Source organism: Perca fluviatilis, chromosome 4, assembly GCF_010015445.1.
Source record: "Perca fluviatilis chromosome 4, GENO_Pfluv_1.0, whole genome shotgun sequence".
Classification (NCBI taxonomy): domain Eukaryota; kingdom Metazoa; phylum Chordata; class Actinopteri; order Perciformes; family Percidae; genus Perca; species Perca fluviatilis.
The window spans coordinates 40,708,611-40,736,329 of NC_053115.1; the positions used below are offsets into that span (position 1 = coordinate 40,708,611).

Consider the following 27,719-nt stretch of genomic DNA (forward strand, 5'->3'; position numbering starts at 1 on the left):
ACCTACTTAGTCATTATATCCACATTACTGATGATTATTTATCAAAAATCTCTTTGTGTAAATATTTTGTGAAAGCACCAATAGTCAATACTACAATATTGTTGCGGTATTGATATCGAGGTATTTGGTCAAAAATATCGGGATATTTGATTTTCTCCATATGGCCCAGCCCTATAATTCACACCTTCAAATGTTTCTATTGTGTAAGTTCTGACTAATATTCTCTACATGATTGCAGTTACATTGTGAGAGTAACATCACCTTCTTGTTCTGTGTTTCAGATCAAAACTTGAGGAAAGTGATGATTGGAGTTGCTGTTGTAGTTCTCGCAGAATTTCTGTTTTTGTAGGTGTTCATCTAGCTCCGCCTGGAAATGACTAACGGTCTACGGTAAGTTCAAATAATGCATTGTTTCAACATACATAATGTGTCCATAATGTGCAATCCGTAACATAACAGGTACTTTGTATCTATGTTTCCACATCGGAGTGGAAACTCTGCAAATACGTAAAAAGCTTGACTACAAAATAATAAAAACAAATAAAAAGCCCAAACCAGTGAAGTAGTAGGGCTTTAACATCCTTATCTACATAAGATAAGCAGAAACAGATTGCATGATAATAACAGGCATTAATGGGGTCTTTGTTTAGTCTTCTTGCTTAAACTGTAAACTGAATAGTAAAAATGCCAGTGTAGAATAAAATAAAACCTGCATATTTAAACAGTCAAACAGAGTCAGGAGTAGCTTAGGAATATAATGTATTTTTCTTTACAGTCAGATAAAGAGATTTTGGCATTCAGGCCGCAGAAATGGCGCGTGTTGCCGAAGCATATAATGCAAAATTCAGACCATTTAATATAAAACTGTCTAAGGGTTTTTCTGGGGGGGGGGTTGATGTGTCGATCCATGCCGCTAACCGCAGTGAGAAGTGGAGCTGTGCTGGCACGGTGCACCACAGAGTCAGGTCAAATCATATATCTTGATGACATTTTGCATGTCTGCTGACAAATTCTTTTATTGTGTCCTGCAACTCTGATCTGCTGACCAAATACAGCAGAATATGTCCATATATGTTAGATTAGACCTTTTATTTTTTTAATTTTAGCGTCCTGTCAGTTTGCAAGTAGAAATCTTTTGCAACAGCAGTAACTTCACACTTCTCTAATACAACTGAACTTGATGGTGCAGTATTTACCACAATGAGGCTGATGTGTGAAAGTACAAAAAGGAACACAGAAGTGAAACTAAACTCTAAACCACAGAGATTCAGGAAGCAGCTACAAAAGTACTGAGAGCTGAACACAGAGACTTTTAGAAATGGCGCTTTCTCTTAACTTGTCAAGGAAAGTTAAGAGGGATTTATTACAGTCTAAGCAGGAGCGTAGCCCAAAAACTTCTGGGCCCTGTAGAAAGGCATTTTCTATGGGGCCCTCCCTGCATCCACAGCTTTTCATTCTAGCATATTTTTGGGCCCTCCTCACATGAGGGCCCTGGGTACTCAGTCCCCTTTTCCCCCCAGTCCGACGCCCCTGAGGCTAAGTAACACGTTACAAAGTAACGTAACTACTTTTTTTCAGGGGAAAAGTAGTGTAACGCGCTACTACTGAAAATTTGGTAACGAAACGTAGTTCCTTTTTCAATTCGGCGCAACGTTACTTTTCCCAGGGATAGATTTGACAGCGACACTGCCTTCTCAGCTGCAGGCCCACAAGCTCCACAAGGTACGTAACAGAGGCTGGTAGTAGCAGGGCAATGCTGCAGCCAACGCTAACTTTTGAGAGCGGTTTAAGCTTCGTGGCTTTTTGCTGGACGGTGCTCTGAGCGTGCCAGAGCCACGAGGCGCATGCCACTACATCGCTGAGGACTGGCAGTTAAATCGGCCGCCCTACAAAGGCAAGGCAGCTTTATTTGTATAGCGCATTTCAGCAACACAGGGCAATTCAAAGTGCTTTACATAAAACAGTAAAGAGAAGTTAGACAACGATTAAAAACAAATTAAAAACATTAAAAGGCAAGAATAAAATTGATAGTGCAGTATAAGAATTTAAAGAACTGAGAGAAAATATTTGAATAAAAGTTACAGTGCAGTATAACCAATTAAACATTAAAGAGCAGATATCGATTGTCATACAGTGTCATCAATGCAACTTCAGTATAGACCCTTTGCAAACACGTGACCACGACCACGTGACGACGCCATGATGGACGGCAGAATCACCGGAAGCACAAGCTAAATAGTGTATTAGACGAGCGGAAAGTTTCATTAGTTTCAAATAAATAATACTAAATAAAATGTAGTAATAATAATACTATCTTCTTCTTTATGGCTTCTTCAGACATTGTTTAAATTCACCTACCCTGGTCCCTGTCTCGATCCTGCCGGTAGCAAGCTTGCCCCGCTAGCCGTTAGCTGCCGTCCGGTGAGTGTAGTCAGCCAGGCTTCTGTGATAATCATCCCAATAACAATCCATGGAGCGGTGGTGGTGTGGCTATTGGTGCGTTCTTTTTGTCCACCGAAGTCGTTTTACGAGTCGTTTTCCGGAGTTACGACCCGGAAGTTGCAAAAAGAATGCCCCCGAGGTCGTATTTACGACTCCTCAAGTCGTCTGAACTCGGAGGACCCCGAGCTCACTTTCAAAGATGGCTACGTCGTGCATCACACGTAGTAAACATTGTGTTTTTCTACAATTTTAAGCACTTTTGTCTTTGTTGTAACCAAATGAAGAAGTCGATACACATAGCGCTGTATACTGCTACCTATAGGCATGTCTCTACAGTCTTATTAGGAGTTAAACATAGCGCTGTATACTGTTACCTATAGGCATGTCGCTACAGTCTTATTAGGAGTTAAATACCGCCTGATTAGTTATTTTGTAGCTTGTGCAGCTCAAATTGGCTAGAGACACTCGGTTGCTATATGACAACAATGGCTTTAAGCCGAGTCTTGAGCAGAAAGCAGAGCAGTAGCCTAACGTTAACGTTAATCAAAACGTAATTTTCATGTATCAAACTGTGAAATATGTGTGTGTAATATGTCAATAACTGGGTGAATAGAATCCTAAATGTTACTAAAAATGTTACAAAAATCCATCTTTTCTCCGACTCGTAGTATTGTGTGACAAAAAGAATGCAACAACCCGCGGTTATTCGTTTTTCGACACGGATGTGACGTCATGCTCGAGCTACTAGTCGCGATTACAAGACAAAAAGAACGCACCATAAGTCTTCCAGTTACTGAAGGCTAGCCTTAACATTGTGCTTGGAGCAGCAAGTTCATCTGCCTGTTGCCCCTCTGTCTGTCTCGTTCTTTCCAACTCTTGTGAGGCTAGTTCTTCGACTGTATACTCGGATTCGAATAAATAAGGACGACCATATAACTCAAAAGGCTCTTCCCTGTGTTGTATATCTGCTATATTCTCCATAATTACGTTACTCCAAGCTTCTTCCCTTGTAAACAAATCTGCTCTTCACACACTACGCTCCGATCGGCACACTACTGTTTACCTTTTCTTGCCACAACTAGCAGCTACTACCGCACTACTGTTTTGTTTTTTTAGGGGGGAATACACTTCAATACGTGACATGACCTGTCCTCTGGTGGACATAGCCACACCACCGTGGATTGTTATTGGGATGATTATCACAGAAGCCTGTCTGAATACACTCACAGGACGGCAGCTAGCAGCTAACGGCTATCAGCTAGCAGGGCAAGCTAGCTACAGGCACGTACCGTTGTTCACTGGCTGAGCCGATGCAACTCTCTAATGGATGCCTGAACGCATCCCAGCTCTGGGAAATAATTCAACACACGTTAATCCATGCAGTAAATCACGGAGTGTCTATGATTAGTATTAACCACACATAATGTAGCATCTAGCCATCGTCTTATCTGTGATTATATTCGCTGTTGACCGGTGGATATTTCGACAGCTAGCTGGTCGGCTAACTGGGGTAGGAGCTCCGCAGACCCGCATTTAATTCAGTTGTTTGGCCTTTTTGAAGCTAGTTTCCGTGCCATGTCATCTTTAATTTAACCAATATTTTTTGTATGCGTGTTAAGTTAAATGATCAAGGGAACGGCTTACTTTTTGGGATATGTAGGTCAGTGAATAACCAATGATAGTTATGTGGGACCTGTTAGCAGGAACAGCTGGTTAGCACGGCAGCTAGCTGGGTGAGGAAGTTTTATTATTATTATTATTATTATTATTATTATTATTATTATTATTATTATTATTATTATTTATCAGTCATTTAAAACAGAGGCAATACATACACATGCTTGTGTTGGTGAGGATTACTCTGCAGATTGTGTATGTGACTCGTGAGAACAAGAACAGCGAACAATACACAGTATATAAGCAGCGAACACGTTCTCGTTTGACTTGCCGTCCGTCTACAGAATAGCTCTTCCGCCGTCCGTCATGGCGTTCATAATTTGCAGGAGTAGAGTGTGACGTCACGTGCAAAGGGTCTATAACAAATGAACAATTATTTAAAGAAAGGCAACATCAAAAAGATAGGTCTTTAGCTTTGTTTTAAAAGAACTGAGAGTTGCTGCGGACCTGCAGTTTTCTGGGAGTTTGTTACGGTTATGTGGAGCATAAAAACTGAATGCTGCTTCCCCCTGTTTAGTTCTGACTCTGGGAACAACAAGTAGACCTGTCCCAGACCATCTGAGAGGCTCTGGGTGGGTCATAGTGTAGCAGCAGATCAGAAATGTATTTTGGCCCTAAACCGTTGAGTGATTTATAAACCAGCAAAAGTATTTTGAAATCAATTCTTTGAGGCACTGGAAGCCAGTGTAGAGACTTCAGAACTGGAGTGATGTGATCCACTTTCTTGGTCTTAGTGAGGACTCGAGCAGCAGCGTTCTGAATCAGCTGCAGCTGTCTGATTGATTTTTTTTTTTAGGGAGACCTGTAAAGACACCGTTGCAGTAGTCATGTCTACTGAAGATAAAAGCATGGACAAGTTTTTCCAAATCCTGCTAAGACATAAGTCCTTTAACCCTTGATATATTTTTAAGGTGGTAATAGGCTGACTTTGTAATTGTCTTAATGTGGCTGTTAAAATTCAGGTCTTAGTCCATGACTACACCAAGATTTCTGGCTTTGTCTTTTGTTTTTAACATTGTCGTTTGAAGCTGAGTGCTGACTTTAATCGTTACTCTTTTGCTCCAAAAACAACCACCTCAGTTTTTTCGTCATTTAATTGAAGAAAATTCTGGCACATCCAGTCGTTAATTTGTTCAATGCACTTAGGCCCCGTCCACACGTACCAAAACAATCTTTTTTTTACCCGTCTTCCCTGGATTCGTTTCAAGAAAAGTTGCGTCCAAACGAATCCACTTGTAAATGACTCAACACGCTACTTCATATTCCAGGCCTATAGGCGGCGCTGTTTCTGCTACAGAAATTCACCAAAAACGGAGAAGAGGAGAATAGTCACTTCTACTTCCTATCATAACATGACTAGATTATAACGTTCTCTTAATACATCCGTGGACTATAATACCTTTCACCACTGCTCATCTTATAAAGGCTGCCGCAAGAAAACGTGTCTTTGTTTACATTGTATAATGTGCTGTTGGATTGCCTTTTATTTTGCATGATTGCAGCGCGCTAGTAGCGCGCTAACGTTAGCTAGCTCTAACATCGGCAGTCAAACAAACATCAATGATCCATGAATGACGTTGGCTACATAACGTTAGCAATATATCTTGTGTAGAATCCAGAGGGAAGGGTCAGGGAGCAGAGACACAGTATTTAGATGAAGTGAGCTGGTGTAACCATGGAGATGGGACATGCTCGCTTAGCTTCAACGCAGTTGTGTGCGTCAGCGGCCGTGGGAGAGGGTGTAAAAGAGGGGTGTGGCGATGACATCATCGATACGGATCCGTATTCACCATCCATACGGCCGAAACGAGCGTGTTGGATTTTTTCACCCTGAGACCAGGTTTCAAAAAAGTGCGTTTTCAGGCAGTGCGTTTGCAGGATTCGTCTGGACGGTCGGCCCAAACAATGCAAAACGTGCGTTTGCACAAAAAAACGTTTCCGTGTGGATGGCCCCTAAGTCAGTTGTTGTATTGGACTATAGTCCCCTGGCGATAAGGTTATATAAATTTGTGTGTCATACGCATAACTATGCTAACTTATTTTATTGTTTTCCATTATCTGAGCCAGTGGAAGCATGTAGATGTTAAACAGAAGAGGCCCCAGAACTGAGCCTTGGGGAACTCCGCACATCATATTTGTATGCTCAGATGTATAATTCCCTATAGACACAAAGTAGTCCTTATTCTTTAAATAAGACTCAAACTACTTTAGTACTGAGCCATGCTGGGCAGACACAAAGCTTACAACCTCACAGATGGATGCCGTGGAGATGGGCTCATACATAGGCTAGACTAGGCTACACGCAGCAGACCGCTGTGGACTTCCAGAAAAGAGGCTGCATGTGTCTACGACAATGCACGGACCATCGTGGCTGCGCAACCGGTCGAGTAGGCTAGATATGGACATTACACACTAACACCGTGTAATGCCGATGACCTGCTGATGTGCATTCAACCCGCGCTGGACTCGTTCATAATGAATCAGCCGTCACTCTGCGAGTGGAGACTCCAGTCTGCAGTGGAGTTCATAGTGGAGTGACACTTTTGACCAAAAACTTCCAGGAACTTTGGAACCAAATTAATTAAATTAAGGAATAAACTCAGGAAGTGAAAGTCCATTCTGTAAAGTCTTGTTTGAAACCTTGTGAAACACAGAATGATACATATCAAAATACAAAAAAAGCCTTTTGAGTGTACCACACAGATAAAAACTGTAGAAGGGAAACTTGGTATAGATTGTGCAGTCTGAATAGGATCAAGACAGAACAGATTTTCATTCATGTTGTTTTGTTCTCTGTCCTTCAGGTTCATTGTGAGACAAAAGTGACCCGGCCGAAAAGGAGCCAGAGCCCCAATCAACACCAACTTTAAAGTTCTCTGCAGATGTGTGTGGTATCATACTTCTTTTCTCGCGAGGACCACTTTGAATTTTAGAACAAAAGAGTGAGGACATTTTTAGAGATTGAGGACATTTTCTCTTCAACTTCTTAAAAGGTCAGTTTGAGAGTTAAGACCTAGAATTGGGCTTTGTATCGTATGTGGATAACTTTTCAAAATTCTGAGTTTTGTGACTATTGATAATGTTAAAAAAGCAAATGTGAAAGACATAAATGTTGCACATACTCACACACAGTATGTGCAACATTTCTGTGGCGGTATATTGACTTTTCACAAGATGTGGAATGAGAATTTATTGATATGTTGAGTATATATTGATATAGTGTTACATATATGACATGTTTTCTGCTCATTGAATTCCCAAAAGTCTCTGCTTTCCAGTCAGAAGTCAGTGTGCAGAAATATACAAATACAGTACAGGCCAAAAGTTTGGACACACCTTCTCACTCAATGTGTTCCTTTATTTTCATGACTATTTACTTTGTAGATTATCACTGAAGGCATCAAAACTATGAATGAACACATATGGAATTATGTACTTAACAAAAAAGTGTGAAATAACTGAAAACATGTCTTGTATTTTAGATTCTTCAAAGTAGCCACCCTTTGCTTTTTTGATACAATGCAAACCCTTTGTGTTCTCTCAATGAGCTTCATGAGGTAGTCACCTGAAATGGTTTTCACTTCACAGGTGTGCTTTGTCAGAGTTAATTAGTGGAATTTTTCCCCTTATTAATAAAAAAGCAAAGGGTGGTTACTTTGAATAATCTAAAATATAAGACATGTTTTCAGTTATTTCACACTTTTTTGTTAAGTACATAATTCCATATGTGTTCATTCATAGTTTTGATGCCTTCAGTGAGAATCTACAATGTAAATAGTCATGAAAATAAAAATGAAACACATTGAATGAGAAGGTGTGTCCAAACTTTTGGCCTGTACTGTATAAAAATGTATACTGCATGAGAAAAACTGCATGGCATTATTATCAAATGGGAGTGTCTGTAAAGGAGAGACCTGTCGGGTTACCGTAGAACCCATTTTCATTCAGACATCTTGAGGTCAGAGGTCAAGGGATCCCTTTGAAAATGGCCATGCCAGTTTTTTGGAAGAATAGAAGTTTAGGAAAATTTGTTTTTTTCTTTTATTTTTTAAAAAAAAATAATTTTTGTTTTTTTATGTATGATTCTCAGCTCAAGGAAACAAGATTGCATTACCGTTGTCACTTAAAGGGATATTTCACCGTTGGAATGATGAATATGAATTTAAATTGGGTCACTGGTGTAGTAGAAATGTGAATTCTTTTTTTTTTTTTTTTATTGGTGCCTTCTAGGCCGAGAAAAGCCAGAAAATTTGTTTTTGGCTCATGTGAATGAAAGACACCAAATCCCAGAATGCACTTGCTTCGCTGCTTTAGCGTCTACTCCCAAGCCACACCTACCGGTGACAGACAGTGAGACAGTAACTCAAGTGTGTTTTATTGTCATTTCAACCATATACACGAAACTAATTTTCATCGTGACTGAAGTGGTGTTACACATTTAAAATATATAAAAACGACATTATATAAAAACGACATATGAAACAGGCTACATTTAGTGCACACACATGATAGGCTCCGTAAAGTTCAGCTAACACATACTAGCATTAGCGCTTGGTGGGCTGTAAACACGGAGTATAAACACAGCCGTAAATTTGCGTGGAATGTAGAATGGTCGGCATTTAATGGTCACAAACTCCACCAGCAGTTAGCAGTTAATTGGATACAAGCACCGCATTTCTGCACCAGTCCGTGTTAACACATCCCACCTCCACTAGTCTTACCCGGCGACAGAGCAGCCAGCCTGGTAGCTGGATAGTCCGTTACACTGTTGTTCAGCCATGTTTCCACAACAACAAAAACACAGCAGTCTCTGAACTTGCGTTGGGAGTTTCGTTGAAGTTGGATGTAGTCCAGTTTGTTGTCTAATGAGCGGACATTTGCAAGCAGGATGGATGGAACAGGTGGCCGGCTAGCGTTAGCTTTCCACCGACACTCTGCGTCCCCTGCTGATGATGTCCCTTTCCCGGCCAGAGGCATCGAGCAACATCGCTGGTCTCCATAGCAGGCAGGTGTAGCTGGCGTAGTGTGTTGAATATTAAATAATAAATAAAATAATAAAGTGTCCCGCATATTCTCCGATCTGTACCAATGTATCCCGGTGGTACACATGTGCGGTTGTTTGAATGCACAAAATTGTTGTAAAACTTTTCTGCTGAGAAAGTTTAGCGAAGATTCAAGATGGGTGACGCTCGTTTTGCTTCGGCAATCTTTGGGTAAAGACGACAGTCCAACCCCTATGGGCGGGTTGAAAACATGCGGAAGTAGCTCCTACTACTGGCTGTAGTCCATTGCCTCTGGGCAAAAAAAAAATTTCCAGACCCACAATATGGAGAAATCGGTGAAGTATCCCTTTAATTTTAAAGGGGACATGTTATAAAAAATAATCTCTTTTCAATGCTAGTGCACAAACATTTAGGTATCTGGAGTGTCTACCAACCAAAAACTGAATCCCAAATTGCTCCCGATGGTCAGACAGCACCTGGCATTGTAGCTCACAGTCATCGGGGTGTGAGTGAGTGTGTGTGAATGGATGAATGACATATAAACTGCTTTATTAACAGTGTTGGGGAAGTTACTTTTAAAAAGTAGTGTTTGCTCATTACTCATTACTTCTTAAAAAAGTAATGTTACTTTACTTAGTTACCCCCTATGGAAAGTAACTTTTTACTTTACTCGTTACTTTGTGTATACTATGTAATGTCTGTATCAACTTGTACCGAGGTCATGCAGCGTCTTTTCTGGAAATCCTTGCGTGTCCTTGCACCCGGCACAAGTCCGCTGCGTGTATGTATGAGGCCATCTCCACGGCATCCATCTGTGAGATTGTCAGCTTTGTGTCTGCCTGGCTCAGAACGCCGCCCAGCAAAAAGCCACAAAGCTTAAAACGCTCTCAAAAGTTAGCGTTGGCTGCAGCTTTGCTCCGCTACTATCAGCCTCTGTCAGGTACTTTGTGGAGCTTGTGAGCGTGCAGCTGAGAAGGAAGTTCCGCTGTCAAATCTGTCCCTGGGAAAAGTAACGTTGCGCCGAATTGAAAAAGGAACTACTTTTCGTCACCAAATTTTCAGTAGTAGCGCGTTGCACTATTTTTTTCCCCCTTTTTTTACTTTGTAACGCGTTACACCCAGCACTGTTTATTAATATTATCCTGCCGCTTGTAGTTCTTAAAAGTCCAAACTGAGCTAGATGTGATGGCCATTAAAAAAAACAAGACTTTAGAAGGCCAAAGCCTGCTGTCACGCTGTAAAATAAATCTAATGTGACTTATTTTTTTATTTGGATATTTGTGTAATTGACATTATTTAGGACAAGCATGTTGTGCTTTTTATTTCCTAATGTGCTAAGTCAAGAGTTTGTCAGGTTGAACTATACACTGTAATATCAGAATTGTGTATGTACAGTATGTTTTATCTGATTCACTCTCAGGGCATCATGTAATTTCAGGCAGCGCTTCATCATTTCTATCTAAATAAAAGATGAAATATGTCAAACTGTATGTTGTGACTGTTGTGGATGTTTCTGTGTTCAAACTTTGATAAAAGAAACCTACTTCTGATCCTACAACATGTATCCTGGCTGCTCAACAGGTTTCAGTTTTTTGATTAATCCTCCACATTGATCGTTATAATAAAGTTTAATTCTGATAACTAGATTGACTTTTGGGAAACTCTCAAGTCAACCACTCGATCTATATACATCTAAATATATACAGTACTGTGCCAAAGTTTTAGGCAGGTATGAAAAAATGCTGTAAACTAAATGCTTTCAAAAATGGAAGTGTTATTAGCTTATTTTCATCAATTAACAAAATGCAGTGAATGAACAGAAGAGGAATCTAAATCAAATCAATATTTGGTGTGACCACCCTTTGCCTTCAAGACAGCATTAATTCTTCTAGGTACACTTACACACAGTTTTTGAGGGAACTCGGCTGGTAGGTTGTTCCAAACATAACAACTAACCACAGATCTTCTGTGGACGTAGGCTTCCTCAAATCCTTCGGTCTCTTCATGTTCTCCCAGACAGACTGGATGAGGCTGAGATCAGGGCTCTGTGGGGGCCATGCCATCACTTCCAGGACTTCTTGTTCTTCTTTACGCTGAAGATAGTTCTTAATGACCTTGGCTGTATGTTTGGGGTCGTTGTGCTGCTGCAGAATAAATTTGGGACCAATCATACGCCTCCCTGATATTATATTATATTGCATGATGGATAAGTATCTGCCTGTATTTCTCAGCATTGAGGACACCATTAATCTCAAATTCCATTTGCAGAAATGCAGCCCCAAACTTGCCAGGAACCTCCACCATGCTTCACTGTTGCCTGCAGACACTCATTACTGTACCGCTCTCCAGCCCTTCGGCCAACAACCTGCCTTCTGCTACAGCCAAATATTTCAAATTTTAACTCATCAGCGGCACCTGCTGCCATTTTTCTGCACCCCAGTTCCTATGTTTTCGTGCATAGTTGAGTCGCTTGGCCTTGTTTACATGTCAGAGGTATGGCTTTTTGGCTGCAACGCTTCCATGAAGACCACTTCTGGCCAGACCTCTCCGGACAGTAGATGGGTGTACCTGGGTCCCACTGGTTTCTGCCAGTTCTGATCTGATGGCACTGCTGGACATCTTCCCATTTCAAAGGGAAATAAGCTTGATGTGTTTTTCATCTGCTGCACTAAGTTTCCTTGGCCAACCACTGTGTCTACTATCCTCAACGTTCCCTGACTTTTCGCAAGTGTACCTGTAAAATTGATGGTGGTTTGAAGGCAAAGGGTTGTAACCCCAAATATTGATGTGATTGCATTTTGTAAATTGATGAAAATAAACAATCATCATTTATATTTTTGAAAGCATTCTTAGTTTACAGCATTTTTTCCACACCTGTCTAAGACTTTTGCACAGTACTGTATTTACTCAAGCAGCTGGAAGTTGACGTGAATCTGGGAGAATCCATGGAAGAACATTAATTAATAATACAGATGAACTGTAACCCTTTCAGATGAAGCTTTTCCATCATCTTTATTCATTATATCATTATGTGTATACCCAACGTTCACTTAAAAAAGTGGTATTTGCACATCCTTTAAGTCTAACTATACGCTAATGATTCTTTAAAAGCAATAACTGTCTTATGTCAGATTCAGCTGCAGGAGTTTGTCATCAATACAAATACTTCTACCTGACAAGATCTCATGGTAGAAGTACACATAATACTCTTAGGACTACAGAAGATGGGTGTAACGGTACAGTTTGCAGGAATGAGCGAGCAGATAAATTGACTAAGAAGACTCTGTGTTCCGGCTGCTGCTGGTACCTTCCCATGTGTTTAACCCTTTTGCTAGTCTGGATCCACCGAAGAACATTTCCAGGATAACTGCCTCACATCCACCGTGTGAGGTGTGTGGGATTGCTGTGGACGAAGTACACACAGAGATACACTGGTAAGATCTAATGAGGTTTAACTATGTATCAGCTCATTTAAATAGCTCATGTTACTGTAGTGTGTCAACACTACGGGGTGCAAATGTTCCACCAAAACAAGTTCCAACCCAGTGTTTTTTTCTCCTATCCCTATTACTTCATAATTAAATTATCAGAAAGTATTAATCACATTTTACCTGGTTGATTATCCAAAATGCCTGCCAACTCACACAGTATCTCCTTTCTGTGTAAGTTAATTAACTTTTATTCTGAATAAATTGCACCTGAAAAGGTTTTACTTCTGCTAATAAAGTGGTCAGGAGATGAAGACATTTTTGCAACAGTAAAGTTGAAACTGTGCAGTGAATTTAAGTGTCAATTTGAGGCTCTGAGGTTTTTATTTATTAACCAGATATAATGTTAGTTTGAATATAAAGAGCTTTTTGCAGTTTGCACACATTATGAGCAGTTTTTGTGTACAATTCCTGAGTCATCATAGTTCTGTGGAGATGACGCTTTTATTGTATTTGTGCAGGAAGTGGTACTGTTGTTGCATTAGTACCCATTAGGAGTGGCTCCATCCTTGTTATTCGAGACGTTGTGATGTTAAAGTGATGTTTGTCCATTAGGAGACATCGACAGCGATGGAGCTTCTTCCTCTTCTGTGTCTCTGCCTCCTGACTCGCTCTGGAATCACGTCTGCTCAACTAAACGGTAAGAAAACTGATCATTACACTGAGTTATGTATTTGCAAATGTAATTGTTTTACATTTAATTTTAATCATGCTGTGGCATCATTTCTGTGTGTGTGTGTTTGTGTGTGTGTGTGTGTGTGTGTGTACCATTTTGTCATGAGAAGGTGGGGCATTGATCTGCATTTCCCAGAAACTGTCCATTCTGCCAACTGTCTGTAGCTTCTTTTTTTTGATAAGCTACACAACATCACATACATAACATTAATGTTAAAATAAATCCGGCAAGAAAACTGATAATTACACTGAGTTATATTTTTGCAAATGTAATTTAATGTAATTATTGGTAATATTTGTAAACATGCAGAGGTCTGGAAACATTATTAATCAGGCTGCTCAGCTGCTGGACATACACAAGCTCTCTCTTGTATGCTCTTTAAACCATGACAACAAAGTTGTAACCATCAGCCCAAGATTTGTCCAAAACAAGGCCTCTTCAATATCTGTATTTTGCCCAGTAGGCCTAATTGTTTCGGAAAGACGGCGATTCCACTGTAGAAACAGGTAACAGTTCCTCCACTATGTATGCTGCCACAAGCCCATTTATCTCTGCTGTGTTTACCTACCTGTTGTTAAAACCAAGTCTGCGGCGGGCCTGGTTTGGGTGGGGTCAAAAACACCCCCCCCAAAAAACCCTTTTCCCCCCCCCCCCCCCCCCCCTCCACCCCCCCCAAAAAAAAAAAACACACCAAACACCCTACTACCAAAAAATAAACCTACAAACCTACAACACCACAAAAAAAAAAAACAAAAACAACACAAACACCAACAAAACAACCCCACACAAACACTACCCCCCCCCACCCCCACCCACCCCACAAACCAAAAAAAAAAAAACACAAAACCCCCCCCACAACACCCAAAACCCCACACCACAACCAAAAAAAAAAAAAAAAAAAAAAACAAAAAACAACAAACACCCACCCAACAAACAACACAAAAAACAAAACACACAAAAAAACATAAAACCAACAAACAACAAAACTTCTTTATTTTTTTATTCATTATTAATTTTCAACAACAACAAACCCACCCCTTTGAATCGTTTCAAAAATTACGATTCCAGTAGAATCGTTTCTTCATTGGAATGGTTTGGAATTGTTTAGAGGATTTGGTTTCAAATCCGACTATCGCTTCCCAATTTAATACGCGCAAGTTTTGGTTTCCGAAGCGGCCAGGCGCTTGTTGTGTTGCAGCCATGGAGCACAGTAAGCAGCGTGGCTTTATTTTACATTGAAAAAGCCCTGTCAAACTGAAAATAGGAATGTGACCCGTTTCAACTCCCCCACTCAAAGAATTGGAATCGAGAATCGAAAAGAAACGGAATCGAAAGGAAGAATTGAAATCAGAATCGTTAAAATCCAAACAATGCCCAACCATATTCGGGGCGGCTGTGGCTCAGTGCTAGAGTGGTCGCCTGCCAATCTGAAGGTTGGTGGTGCGATCCCTGGCCCTGCAGTCCCATGTCGAAGTGTCCTTGGGCAAGACACTGAACCCCGAGTTGCCCCGATGCTGCGCATAGGAGTGTAAATGTGCGTGAATGTTTATCTGATGAGCAAGTGGCACCTTGTACGGCAGCCTCGGCCACAGTGTATGAATGTGTGTGAATGGTGAATGGAGAATGGTTCCTGTACTATGTTAAAGCGCTTTGAGTAGTCGTTAAGACTAGAAAAGCGCTATATAAAAACAGTCCATTTACATATTCTTGAGTGAGTGAGTGAGTGAGTGGGTCGGTCGGTCGGCTGGTCGGTCGGTCGGTCGGTCAGTCGGGCGAATCAGCCATGATCTGAGTCTCTCCTCGAGTGAGGGTGAAAAGCAAATCCACAACACTAGCCATTCTTTCACTTCTGAAATAACATGCTTATAGGTGTAAAGATGTAGCATATCAAAATTAGGTCGATTGATTTAAAAAAACAATTTTTTTAATTTATTCACTGTGGGCATTTCCTGTTTGGTGAGTCTGCACCGAGTGAATCCACAGAACTTCGTACTACGTTAGTGGTTAGAGACAATGGGCTAGGACTGCGTTTCCTTGGTGATTTTAGCAATAATGACTCAAGTGACTTGACCAACCTGGATCAGTGTAGCGAGTGACTCAGAATAACCCGAATCCTTCGAAGGAAACCAGTTTGCCAGACCTATCCCCGTCAGGATTTGAATCTCCTGGCCATGGGAGCGAGCGTGCACTCAGAGAAGCAGAGTTTCCCTGCTGCGCTTCGAATTCACCTCTTAAATGGAAAAAAATAGCGACGTGTAAATTGTTTAATGCGTCATTTTAGTATTGTGGATTCATCAACGGTGTTATCTGTAACATTATAGCGACATGTGAATTGTTTAATACATGTCTACTTTTTCATCCGTCCATCCTGTGTGGGTGTGGTCTGAGGATAGCCTGTCTTTGCTAACCTGTCCTGTTAATTTGGTTTAATATGGCTTTGCAATGAACGCTTGTTCACCTGTTTGCCATATGTGTTACAGCAGGGAAACACATTATATATTTTATTATATAAAAAAATGTGCTTCTGTTAAATGATAAGAGTCAGAAATAGTGTTTGCAGTGAGAAGGGCCACTACACATATTGTCCGTTAACACATTGTGTTCACAGGAGCAGCTCCAGAGCCATCTGTCAAGGTACTTAATCCAACAAACCACTCAGCGCTGCTGCAGTGTGAGGTTCAAGATGCTTCTCCAGACCTTAAAGTAGAGCTGCAGGACAGTGCTGGAAACACACTTCCTGCTGAGGGGCCCCAGGTCTCAGAAAGAGGAGACAGATACTACATCACCCTCCAAACTACTGTGTTCAAGACCGACAACTTCAGCTGTGTCGTCACACAGGAGGGAACCAACCAACAGATTTATGCTCAGACCTTTGTGCATATCAGTGGTGAGTTTATTTATTTAATATATAATAATTTAAATTGTTGGTTATTCGTTTTCAAAATGTTAGATGAAGACATCTGCACAAGTTCAAAATGTTTCAAACTGAGTGAAAACTTCACACTTAAACTGAACCTTTGTGGCTATATTTACACCACTACGTTAAAAACAAATATCTTTTGCTATGTTTAGGCCTCGCGTCTACACTACTGCGGCGTTTCCGAGCCCCTAAAACGGAGACTTTTGGAAACACTGCTGCCCCTGTTTTAGCCAACCATCATTAACTCTTGTATTTAACAACTGGCATTTGTTTGAAGGGGCAGCTTCAGCGGCAGACTCCTCAGACGAAGACTCAGAAGGACAAATGAGTCCACGAAAGGGTCTAAGCGGGAGTTCTTTTGGAAGGCCAGGTCAGCTAAGTATCTTTTTACCTTTTCAATCATGTGTACATTTTTCATTCATTCATTCATTCGTTCATGTTTCCTATCAGCCTCGGACATGTTCACAACAGTACCAGATTCAAACCACCGTTATCTATCCCACCAGCTCCACACACCTAACAGCCAACACATCCACCCCTGCTGCTCTTTCCTTGGCCTACTCTCTCACCCAAACACTAGTGATGGCAGTCTGACACTGAACCTTCAATACGTGCTTCAGACCATTAACTACAATTCAATTTTAAGCACTGCTGCAAAAGTTGCTTTGGTACAGAAAAAATCACGTGACATCAGAGATGGGGACTCAGACTCGAGTCGCACTTAAGTCGCACAACAGCTTCAGACATGACTTGCGACTCGACCCAAAAGACTTCAGACTCAAGCTTCGAGACTCGTCAACAACCTGTTTTCATACAATTATTGCTTTTTAAATCTAAATTTATTCATGTATTTCTATTTTCTTTTATTGGCGCATATACGGGGAAACGTATGACGAGCTGTATGTCCCCTGCCCTTTGCCATAATGTGCAACGTAACGCACGCGCCTATGAGCGCACACTCACATATCAAAAAATGCATTGCCGATGGCGACACCAAGTCCTCCCGGAGTTTGTAATTAGTTTTGCTTTCAATAACTTGTAAACAGTGGCAGAAAGCGAACAGCAAGGTGTGTGGCACCAACAGGGGCGCCGCCAGGAATTTTGGGCCCCATGACAAAAAATCTAATTGGGCCCCCTCTGCGCAGCTGTTGTCACCACATCTCTAGGACCTAACTGTCCCATCAAAAGCTTTACAGAACTCTAATTAAAGGCTTGCAACTGTCTTGCTGCTTGTAGTTCAATACTAGTACTAGCACAATAAATTGCTGCTGGTGATTTGTACATGCATGCAAGCAGGGGTTAAATTGGAATTTGTTATGTGGGGGGGCTCTCCCTAGGGGGGTCCAGGGTTATGCACCCACAGGAAATTTTTTTTAAAAATAAACCGTTAAATGGCACTTTCTGGAGAGTTTTGTGCAAAGAAATGGAGAAATCGAGTCTTACATGATATGTGCAAAACTGCAAGGTTAAGAGCCTATATTTTGCATTGTTGTAGTATCAACAGGTATTAGGGCATTTAGCATTTACATTAGGCCTACTGTTAATCAGTCATCACTTGATTACACATTGTATTACCTTGTTATGATATCAGAAATGACCCATACAGTGTGCCAAACATAATGTGCCACATGAAGAGACAGTGCAGCATATGACAATAGCAACAGCTGAGAAGATTTGGGTCTGTGATCACCAGGTCCACCTCACACACACCTCCCATTCTCTCTCTTTACTAACACACACACAAACACGCGCACACGCACACACGGTACCGAGTGGGGCTCTCCAATGCTCGGAGGCGAGCCGCTGGAGGAGATGCGACAGCGAGAACTGGTTCCACGGCTTGGTCAGCGACGTGAACTCGAAGCGGCCGGTGCAGCTTCCGAGCACCGAGCTTCCACCGCTGCGAACGGGGTTTTTAGCTTTATGAGAAGGCATTTTATCGGTTAATCCTACCGGCGGAGACACTTTGGCGTTATTGTTGACCCGCAGTGATGAATTGTCTGCAGTTCTGGACGGATTGTTGCCGTGTTCTGATTGTTGTCATCTCAGCTCCGCCGAGACAAAATAGGCATGCCATTTCAAACATCTTTCATTTATTGTCAGAAATATCATGTTTTCAAAAGCATCACTTTCATCATATTTTTTGTGACATATTTAGACTGCAAGCAGGCACATCCGGACACGAGTAGGCTTATGTGCTGGGGCTGAGCACCGGAGAGCCCCGGCCCAATTTAACCCCTGCATGCAAGTCTAGTATGTAGTTCACTATTTGATGCAAGATTGCCATATACTAATAAATAACACTAACACTACAGAACATTGACCCAAATTACCTAGTTCTGTATCACCACCACTTGATTACATATATTAGATACCATAGATTTTTTTGTGTTTGTGTGTTTGTGTGTGTGTGTGTGTTTAAGCTTCTCAAATAAATTGTCCTTCATGATGGGAATAATAAAGTCTGTATCTATAGATGTCATTCCATAATTCAATCTAAATGAACGTATCAAACTGGATTATTTTAATATTGTTTTTTTTCAGGTAAGCTACTCACTGTTTCCAACTGTCTATCATCCAGTACAGACAGTAGGTTGTTGTTGTTTTTTATTTTATTTCATAATGATCATTATGTGATAAAATATTTTTTTATTAATGTGTTTGAATTTTTGTCATTAACAAATATTTCGTTTTCTTTTTTTGTAATGGTAAAAAGAGCAAGAGAGACAGAGAAATCCCCACAGACTCCCTGCAATGATGCTAACTGGCATGTCATTGAACACAATGTTGCTCACCTTCTTCACTGGGACAGGGAGGGGAACAGTTAGGGGAGACTGGGGTGCTGCTGACTCATCTGTTGTTAAAGTAATGGTTCAGTTGATTCGATTCTAGCGTCATTGCACCATGACCTCGAGAAAAAAACACCCCAAACACCCCAGATTTTTTTACACCTGGGGTTTGAACAATTAGGAGAGCGCTAGAGTATGCGTTTCAGCTGAATAGCTTAGCCAGGGGCTAATGGACCCACGTTTGTATCTTGTAAGTTACCCCACTAATAATGCCGAAATGATACAAACACGCGTCTACACGTAGTACATATAGGTTATGCTCTCATAAACGATGGAAGTTTGTAAGTACACCAGAAGTTTATGTAAATAACACTTGCCTGCTGGCTTCTGCTCTCTGCGTTGTTGTTACTGGTGAGAGACGAGTGCTTAGGGACATCTACAAATTACAACACCGAAAAGAGATGCAACAAAAATATTTTTTAATTTAACTTTTTTTTAAGTAAGTGCTGTAGTATAACTAGCAGGAGACAAGTTATAATTGAGGTAAGTTTGGAGACATTACCTTATTTAATCATTAAATTAATAAATATTTTTGTTGTATCTCTTTCGTGTAGTAATTTGTAGACGGCCCTAAGCACTCGTCTAACTGCAGGTAGTAGCAGCAGCAACAGAGAGAGCAAAAGAGAGCAGGCGTTCATAAACTTCTGGTGTACTTACAAACTTTCCAATCCATCGTTTTATGAGAGCATAACCTATTTGTACTACTTGTAGACGTTTGGTATCATTTCGGCATTATTAGTGGGGTAACTTACAAGATACAAACGTGGGTCCATTAGCCCCTGCGCTAAGCTATTCAGCTGATAACGCTACTCTAGCTAACTCTCCCAATGTTCGACCCAGGTGAAAAAAGCTTCTGGGGGGGGTGTTTGGCTCGAGGTCATGGTGCAAAGGACCTTAGGGTGAGTTACTCCGAACCATCACTTTAAGTCTGCTAAAAGGGGCAGGGACAATGATTTAATATGAATATCTTGCTAAACGTTTCCCTGCACTGATTAAATGGTGATTAAATGTAGGCTAACACTAGTCTGTAGCTAGCTAGCTTATTTCTCTATGGACATTAAGCCAACAGGTTAATACCACTCACAGACTAGAGGCTACCCACCTTTCTTGGTGAAAAACTGGGTTACAGTTTGACACCCTTTCATTTGTTTTTCCTCTCTTTTCTCTCTTTCCTTTTTTGAAAACCAGATTTTGATATAACGTTACTTGGCAACATTGTGGTCACTGTAGTTCTGGCGCAACTAAACACCATCGCTGAGTGCGCTAAGGCAGGACCAAACCATTTCATGCAGATACAGGGGGGTGGTCGGTCAATATGGATGTTTACTTTTTGGTCAATGGGGATATTTAACTTTTACTGCCAAAAACAAGTAAAACAAAGAGATCATTAATTTTATTATTATATCTGAAATATATATACTTGAATGATGATGGTTTAATAATTTTATATTAGTTTTTACTTATTTTTTGGGGCCCCTGTCAGTCATGGGCCCTTGGAATTGTCCTAACTTTTCCCCCCTATACGGCGCCCCTGGGCACCAAGATAAATGATGCTGGATCAACAACATCAGACTTCCATCAGGCATCTAAAAACGCACCCAGATAGGTCAGTCACTAACACGCTAATGTGAAAAGAGACGTTACATTTGTACAATAGGTCCCGCTGTTGGAATCCTCTACAGTGAAATACAGTCACACTGTTTAACGTTAGCTGTCAGCATTTTAACCCTATATATATATATATATATAAAAAAAAAAAAGGAGCGGTTAAAGGGCAAACAAGTATTATACATCATGTTTTATACATATGTAAGATGAAATTAATTATACTGTATATGTCTGATGAATGTAGTGAAGTAAAATGTATAAAGTAGTATCAAATGGAGATACTCAACCAGCACTTATTGGTCAGATGTGTAGACTTTACCCTACCTTTAGCTAGCAGCTGGATTAAACAGGGTTAAAATGCTGACAGCTAACGTTAAACAGTGTGACTGTATTTCACTGTAGAGGATTCCAACAGCGGGACCTAACAGTGTGCTCTGCAGCGCAGCAGCTGCCCCAGTCGGAATTAAACAACACAAACGGTGTGTTCACTTAAAACAGGTAGCCTCATGGTGCATTCACAGTAATTGTAAAATACCATTTTCCTATCTGGTGGTTGTTTTTGTCGTTCAACAGCAATTTACTGGTGAAATAAGTTATTGTTATAGTTATTACATTATTATTAAATCTTTAATTTTTACCATGGCCTTAACAATAAACAAGGTCCTGACTGTTGTTTAGTACCCTTCTTTTTTTTCTTTTTTCTTCTTTTGTTTACAGTAAATACATAATAAACTAATACAAATCTTTAAGTCAAGTTCATAAAGTAACTTTCTTTGCATTCATTTGATTCCCAATCAAGATACACTGGTAAGACTTGCTTTCCATTGTTAATATGTACTTAAAAACAGTTCTGAAATGCAAAATAATAGAATTTTAATCATGTGATAAAACATGCGATTAACTGCGATTAATCACGATTAAAAAATGTTATCGTTTGACAGCCCTAATTATAATCCATAATCTTTTATTTCAAAGCGTTTACATCATTCTCCTGCAATACTGTGGAACTCCTTTTAAAAACGTTTAAAACATGTTCAGAGTGAGTCACACTCTTCTGACGGCGCTTTGCTACAGTGGCTTTACTAAAATGCTCCACATCACCAATGTTGTAAAGACAAATGCCATTTGCAAAAAAACTTAATTGACACAAATAATCTGCTGGGATCTAAGAGCATAGATGGGTGACGTTAGTGATATGAGGACGGCTATGGTTATGTAGGCTACATAACTGATCGACTGGGAAGAAAAACTATACTGCTCAAATGGGAAGTTATCTAAACATTTAAATGTCGGGGTTTCAATATCATCTCCCGGCATATAACACCCTGTGAAGTAAAGCAGCTTCTTCATCAACAGGATCGTCGACAAAAGGACATGCCATATTTTGAAAAATAAAACGTTTTATAGTCTGCCTAACATGGTTAATAAACCAACATATTTTTTTTTTATTCATGCCGATAACAAACTGGTCTAAAATGCACCTGATACAGACTGAATAAATGAATGAGGGAATGAAAGGGCGCTGTGTCAGAGGGAGGAGACTGAGAGAAGAAAACCTGCTCCCGACCAGGTTAGGTTCACAGGATCAGTTACCATTGTAACTGACACTGAGGTTAAGTTACCATAGTAAATGACTCTGAGGTTAAGTTACCATGGTAACTGACTCTGAGGTGAAGTTACCTCTCTTTCTGAAACAGAAAACCCAGAGTTACCCTCATCTCAGGGTTAACAAACTCTGAGTTCTCACTAAACCTACTTTCTGAAATATTGCCCTGGAAATAAGGTTCAGGTGTTTGCTCAGTGTTGCCTCTCTACCAAGTTGATGAATGATATTTAATAAGCACTCTAACATCTTTTGTTTTCTCTTTTTAGGTGACGGAGCAGTGCCAACCTCAGGTGAGTCCTGATTTTGATGAATTTACTGATCTCTACATCAACATGTGTGATGTAACTCATCACCGATAAGGAAAGACATTTATACACCAACACATAACAACTATGAATTGTATTTAATGTCCATTTGTTACTTCTGGTTATAATAATTATAAAATAATAATATAATTTGTCTGCTACAAAATTATCTTTAAATATTATTTAAAATATGTTTTCTGTCACACTAATGTAATCTGAACACTTTATTTTCTGAAGTTAATAAATTACCTTAAATAAAAAAGTAAGGTATGAAACAATACATACACACACTTCAGTGAAAAGGATTTGAGAAAAAAGTATCTTATGTGGCCCAGTAATATTCAACTTGTATTTTTATATAATTTTATAGTTGTAGTAATTCTGATTGAACCAGCAAAGGCTGAAGAGATCTTCCAAAAGGATTTTATGCTGAAGGATGAATTCAAATAAATAAATCATGACCATGTCTATTGTCTCACAATAGAATTATGCTCAAACATTTTCCAAAAACAAAATCTAGATTATTTTGTTTAATTCGCTAGAAGAAATAATTGTGTTGTGTTGAGAGACCTGAAACTGTATCTCAATATGAGTGTTATTAAATATTAATCTCTATATATTCTTAAAAATGTTTTATAAATGAGTCAAACGTATATTTAGTTTCAAGAGTTGGAGCTTCCAGAGACTCCTGCTGCATAAATCCAAACTGTATCTCTCTGTTCCCATTGAGCCCCAATAACTGCAGAGCCGACTCATTTTGGCCAACCTGACATGTTGCGTCGGAGGGCGGGCAGTTGGACTCTATGACCAGTCTGATTGGTGGAGTGCTTACCTGGAAATGATGATGAGCGGGATGAGCGTGACTAGAGTCTCTCAAAATCTGATGAAAATCTTTTAAACTGACCTTTGTTGATCTGAAATGAAGACAGATTCAGCAACAGCACGGCCTATTTCTCTCTCAACATGTTTTCAGAAACACGTTTTGGTGAACTATTTTAGTACAATATGAGATTGTATTCTAAACAATCCGTCATGACAGTCATTGAAATTCCGGAGAAACATGACGTGTTCATCCAATCAGCAGTTTTCATTTTTTGGGCAACAATATAGATTAGCGCCGCCTGCTGTTATGGAGACGTATTACATGCTCAAGTCGGCGTCGCTTCGGTGTGTTCTGAGGCACTTTTTGGACCTCGTGGAGCCGACTGATCTGTCCGACTGGCTTTTCTGCCAACGGTCGGCCGTCGGGTTAGGTGTGTCAGGGGCTTTAGACTACACATGTTAGTGTGGAACTTCAGACCAGCCATAATGATTTTAATGTTGATGTTACTGAGCTGTAGCCAGAGCTGAAAGAAGTACTCTGATTCTTTATTGGAGTGAAAGTATCAAAACCACCAAGTAAAAGTCCTGCATTCAAAATTACTACTTCAGTAAAAGTATAGAAGTATTAGTAAAATGTACTTAAAGTAGCAAAAGAACAAACAAGTATTATATTTGATAAGCTGGTCATATGTTTTGTATGTAAGATCAAAGTAACTAATTATTAAATCTGTCTGATAAACAAATCCTCTGAAATGTAGTGAGGTGCCAAATACTCAAGTTATTTACCTCAAAATTTTATTTTTACTGCTCTTGAAACATTAATGTATACATAAATAGCTTAGCTAAGCTGTGTGTTTAGCTGGATGGGTCATATTTTCTTTTAATAAAGCTAATCAGCTGTAACAACAACTGTCATTAAAAACAAGAGTTAACCCAGAGTCAATCATTGACTTGTACCTGTGAGCCTCGGCTCAGGGTTTAGAGAACACATTTCACAGACATCAGATATAAATAGGATTTAAACGCCTGAAGAGTTTTAGATTTTAGTTTCAGGAGCATTCACACCTTCAGTTGTTCTCTTTGTGTAGACTGAGATGTCCAATCTGCTGGATATGATCTGTGTTCCATTCTGAGTCTTACATTAACTTTCTATCTTCAGTTTCAGAGTCTCCCAATGGATGGCTTGTTGCTGCAATTCTTCTCCCAGTTTTTCTTGTTCTTCTTCTAGCTGTGCTTGTATACAAGTGTTGCACCCTAAAATGTACAAAAAGTAAGTTTTAAATAATGTTTTGAATAAACATATTCATGATAAGCATACAACACATTCTTTATATGAATGTCATATGAGTGTTTGCAGTTATTTTATCTTCAGTCATTAATCATTGTGTTTGTATTTACACCAGAGTATGATCAAGTCAGTTAGGATTTACTTCTTAACTTTGTTTTCTTTCCTGCAGGAGCACTAGGAGTGCAAGTCCCAACTAGGTAAGGAAAAAGTACATTCTTATTGTAAATACTTATATATTAGATATTGTTTAGTTTAGTTTAGTCTTGTAATGTCTGTCCTATAATCAGTCATTATCAGGAAACCAGATCCATGTGACCTCTCTATGTAATCCCACTGCGGGATCCAGATCATTTACAGGTCCCACACACTTTCCCTTTGCTTTCTAGTTCTGTAAGTTTAGTAACATTCTCTATCAATCATGTATCAAGATGGGTGTTTATGTTGTTAAAGGCGTCTAGGGTTTAAATCGACCAAAAGAGTAAGCGTTAGAAGCAGCGGGTAAGGATCGGTTCTCTTAACATTACCCCACTAATATGCCCAAAATGATCCAAAGGTCTACATAGTTATTATTATCACTCATAAACGATGGATTAATTTGTAATACACCAATAAAATAACTCCTCTGGTCGCTCTCTGATGTTGGTTTCTGTAAGATAGTGCTTAGGCTCTACAAATTACTACACGAAGAGATGCAAAAAAATATTTTTAGTTTAACTTATTTTTAAAGTAAGTGCTGTAGTATAACTAGCAGGAGACAAGTATAATTGAGTAAGTTTGGAACATACCTTATTTAATATAAATTAATAAATATTTTTGTTGCATCTCTTTTGGTGTATAATTTATAATGCCCTAAGCACTCTTACCCGGTAGTAACAGCAGCAGCAGCAGAGAGCAGAAGCAGAGGCGTCTACACTTGGTAACGCTTAGCTACAGCACACAGGTAGCTTGCCGAATCATGTAAACTAAATAATCTCGAACCATCACAAAAACAAAATATAAGCATAGCATGAAGAACAAAAATAAGAAGCACACACACACACACACACACACACACACACACACACACACACACACACACACTGTAATTAACCAAAAGCTTTGTGTGTTTTTCTGAAATGTTGACACAGTGATGTACCTGCCTGATGACCTGAGAGGCCTGATGACAATGATCAATGACAACATGTATAGTCTCTTCCACTTCATTACATAATTGGAACATTTAAACAGATTTTCATGTATTACTGTATGACAGATCAATTATGCTCCTGTCCACTGACATGGTTTTTAAAGTTATTGTTATCTGATTTCTGCTCTCCAAATGGTTTAAAATGGACATTTTCATCAGGATCAGGGAAATCCTTTTTTTTTTTTTTTTTTCGAACAAACAAAACGCGACACGGATTTGCCGCTTCCTGTAGCTGAGAGAAGCTGGCTTCCATATAAAATGAATGACTTCCTGTAACTTTGAAGGTCAAGGCGGCGGCGGTGTGTACGTACAGTCAGTCTTTGGACCTCAGTATTTCTTAAACCCTGCGTATGCTCATGCAGTAGGAGATTGAATAAAAAAATCTAATAATTTCAAAGCCATTTTTATATGTAAGAAACAGGATGTAAGTGTGTATGTAAGTGTGTATGTGTGTTAATGTGTCCTACTAACACCGCCCAAAATGCCGTATAAAAAGGTAGTCCTAGTCCGTTGTCTATATCAGATGAGTTTGCCTGAAGTCCGTTGATGTGTCTGGGACAGCTCGTTGACTTGTAAAATCTGCATGGAGGGAACTTCTGCAATCTGCGGAGTCTTCGTGGACTCCTCGTCTGACAATTTCTTCTGTACTGAGGTCGCTGTGAGCAGTGATGCCACGTAACCCGTTACTAGTAACGGGTTACTCTAATCTGACCACTTTTTTCAGTAACGAGTAATCTAACGCGTTACTATTTCCAAACCAGTAATCAGATTAAAGTTACTTATCCAAGTAACGTGCGTTACTATTTGTCATTTTCCTTAGTAAAAATATATATTTTTGCTTTCTTCTTGCGTCTCGGGGAGTGAAGTCACGTATGCGACAGGTCACGTTTTCAGCATGAGGACAGGTCACGTGTACCACGCAGCGACACAAACGTAAACAACAATGGAGGGAGGAGAGAGATGCGCGTTTTCTAGCTGGAAATACAGTCTCTATTTAGAGTTTGTGTCAGCTAAAGACGGCAATATTAAGGTTGGTTGTACACTCTGTGCTGGTGGCGACTACATCAAATTGGAAGAAACATTTGGAGTCGCAGCACTGCAGTCAAACTTACAGAGCAAGTCCCAGCAGGTGGTGCGAAGCAGAGAGGAGGAGGCCCCCCACCACCCAAACAACACAAGCTGGACATCGGTGCAAAACCAGTAAGTGGGGAGAGTTGAAGAAGTTGGTCGGGCAGTTGGTCTATGTTGTAGCGGAAATGCTGCCCTTAAACACCGTTGACTCGCTCTCTTTCGTGCCATAATAAACCAGATCCGACTACTGGCAACGCTGAGCTGCCTCACAGTAAACCGGTTGTCATCTTTATGTTGAAGCTGTAGGGGTGTTGTCGGCAGCTGCTGCATGTAACTAATAAAGTAACTTGTAATCTAACTTTGTTACTTTTAAAATCAAGTAATCTGTAAAGTAACTAAGTTACTTTTTCAAAGTAACTGTGGCAACACTGGCTGTGAGGTCTCATGCAGTCAGCAAGGAAATGACTTTACTTTCAGTTTCATAAATAGGACCTATAAGTTTAATGAATAAGTAAGAGTGAAAACCAGCCCACCTGCAGAAGTGACTCCAATGTTAGTGAAGTAACTTGTAGTTTGACCATGAAGTGACCAAAACATTATTACCACAGAATCTGAAATTCAGAAGGCAGCTGGTGAAGAATGGCTTGTTGGACTGTTATTATTTAGATAAAGTCAGTCAATATAGAATCTGTGTGTGTTTTTTTTTTTAATAACTGCATTTTTTTATGATCCTCAGCTAAAGGAAACAAGACTGCATCAGCGTTGTCACTTAATTTTA

General features: G+C 39.9%; 2 protein-coding genes across 3 annotated transcripts in view; both read left to right on the top strand.

Moving 5' to 3' along the window:
* The window catches only part of LOC120557684 (butyrophilin-like protein 1), a 31,300-nt gene extending 23,789 nt beyond the window's left edge, over positions 1–7,511 (top strand). Inside the window, exons 6-7 of the mRNA XM_039798240.1 lie at positions 282–390; positions 6,924–7,511. Of these exons, the coding sequence (XP_039654174.1) occupies positions 282–349 (68 nt within the window). The 3' untranslated portion in view covers positions 350–390; positions 6,924–7,511. The remainder of the gene's footprint in view (positions 1–281; positions 391–6,923) is intronic.
* A 5,574-nt stretch (positions 7,512–13,085) lies between these two features.
* Positions 13,086–25,867, top strand: LOC120557681. 2 transcript variants are annotated; one of them, XM_039798235.1, is made up of 7 exons: positions 13,086–13,250; positions 15,895–16,173; positions 16,484–16,576; positions 22,536–22,559; positions 24,556–24,666; positions 24,854–24,881; positions 25,812–25,867. In XM_039798235.1, the coding sequence occupies exons 1-7, from the start codon at positions 13,181–13,183 to the stop codon at positions 25,825–25,827; spliced, it is 621 nt and encodes a 206-aa protein (XP_039654169.1). In that variant the 5' UTR covers positions 13,086–13,180; the 3' UTR covers positions 25,828–25,867. The 2 variants fall into 2 exon arrangements, with proteins under 2 accessions (XP_039654169.1, XP_039654171.1); XM_039798237.1 differs by having other exon boundaries at positions 24,562–24,666.
* The last annotated feature ends 1,852 nt before the right edge of the window (positions 25,868–27,719 follow it).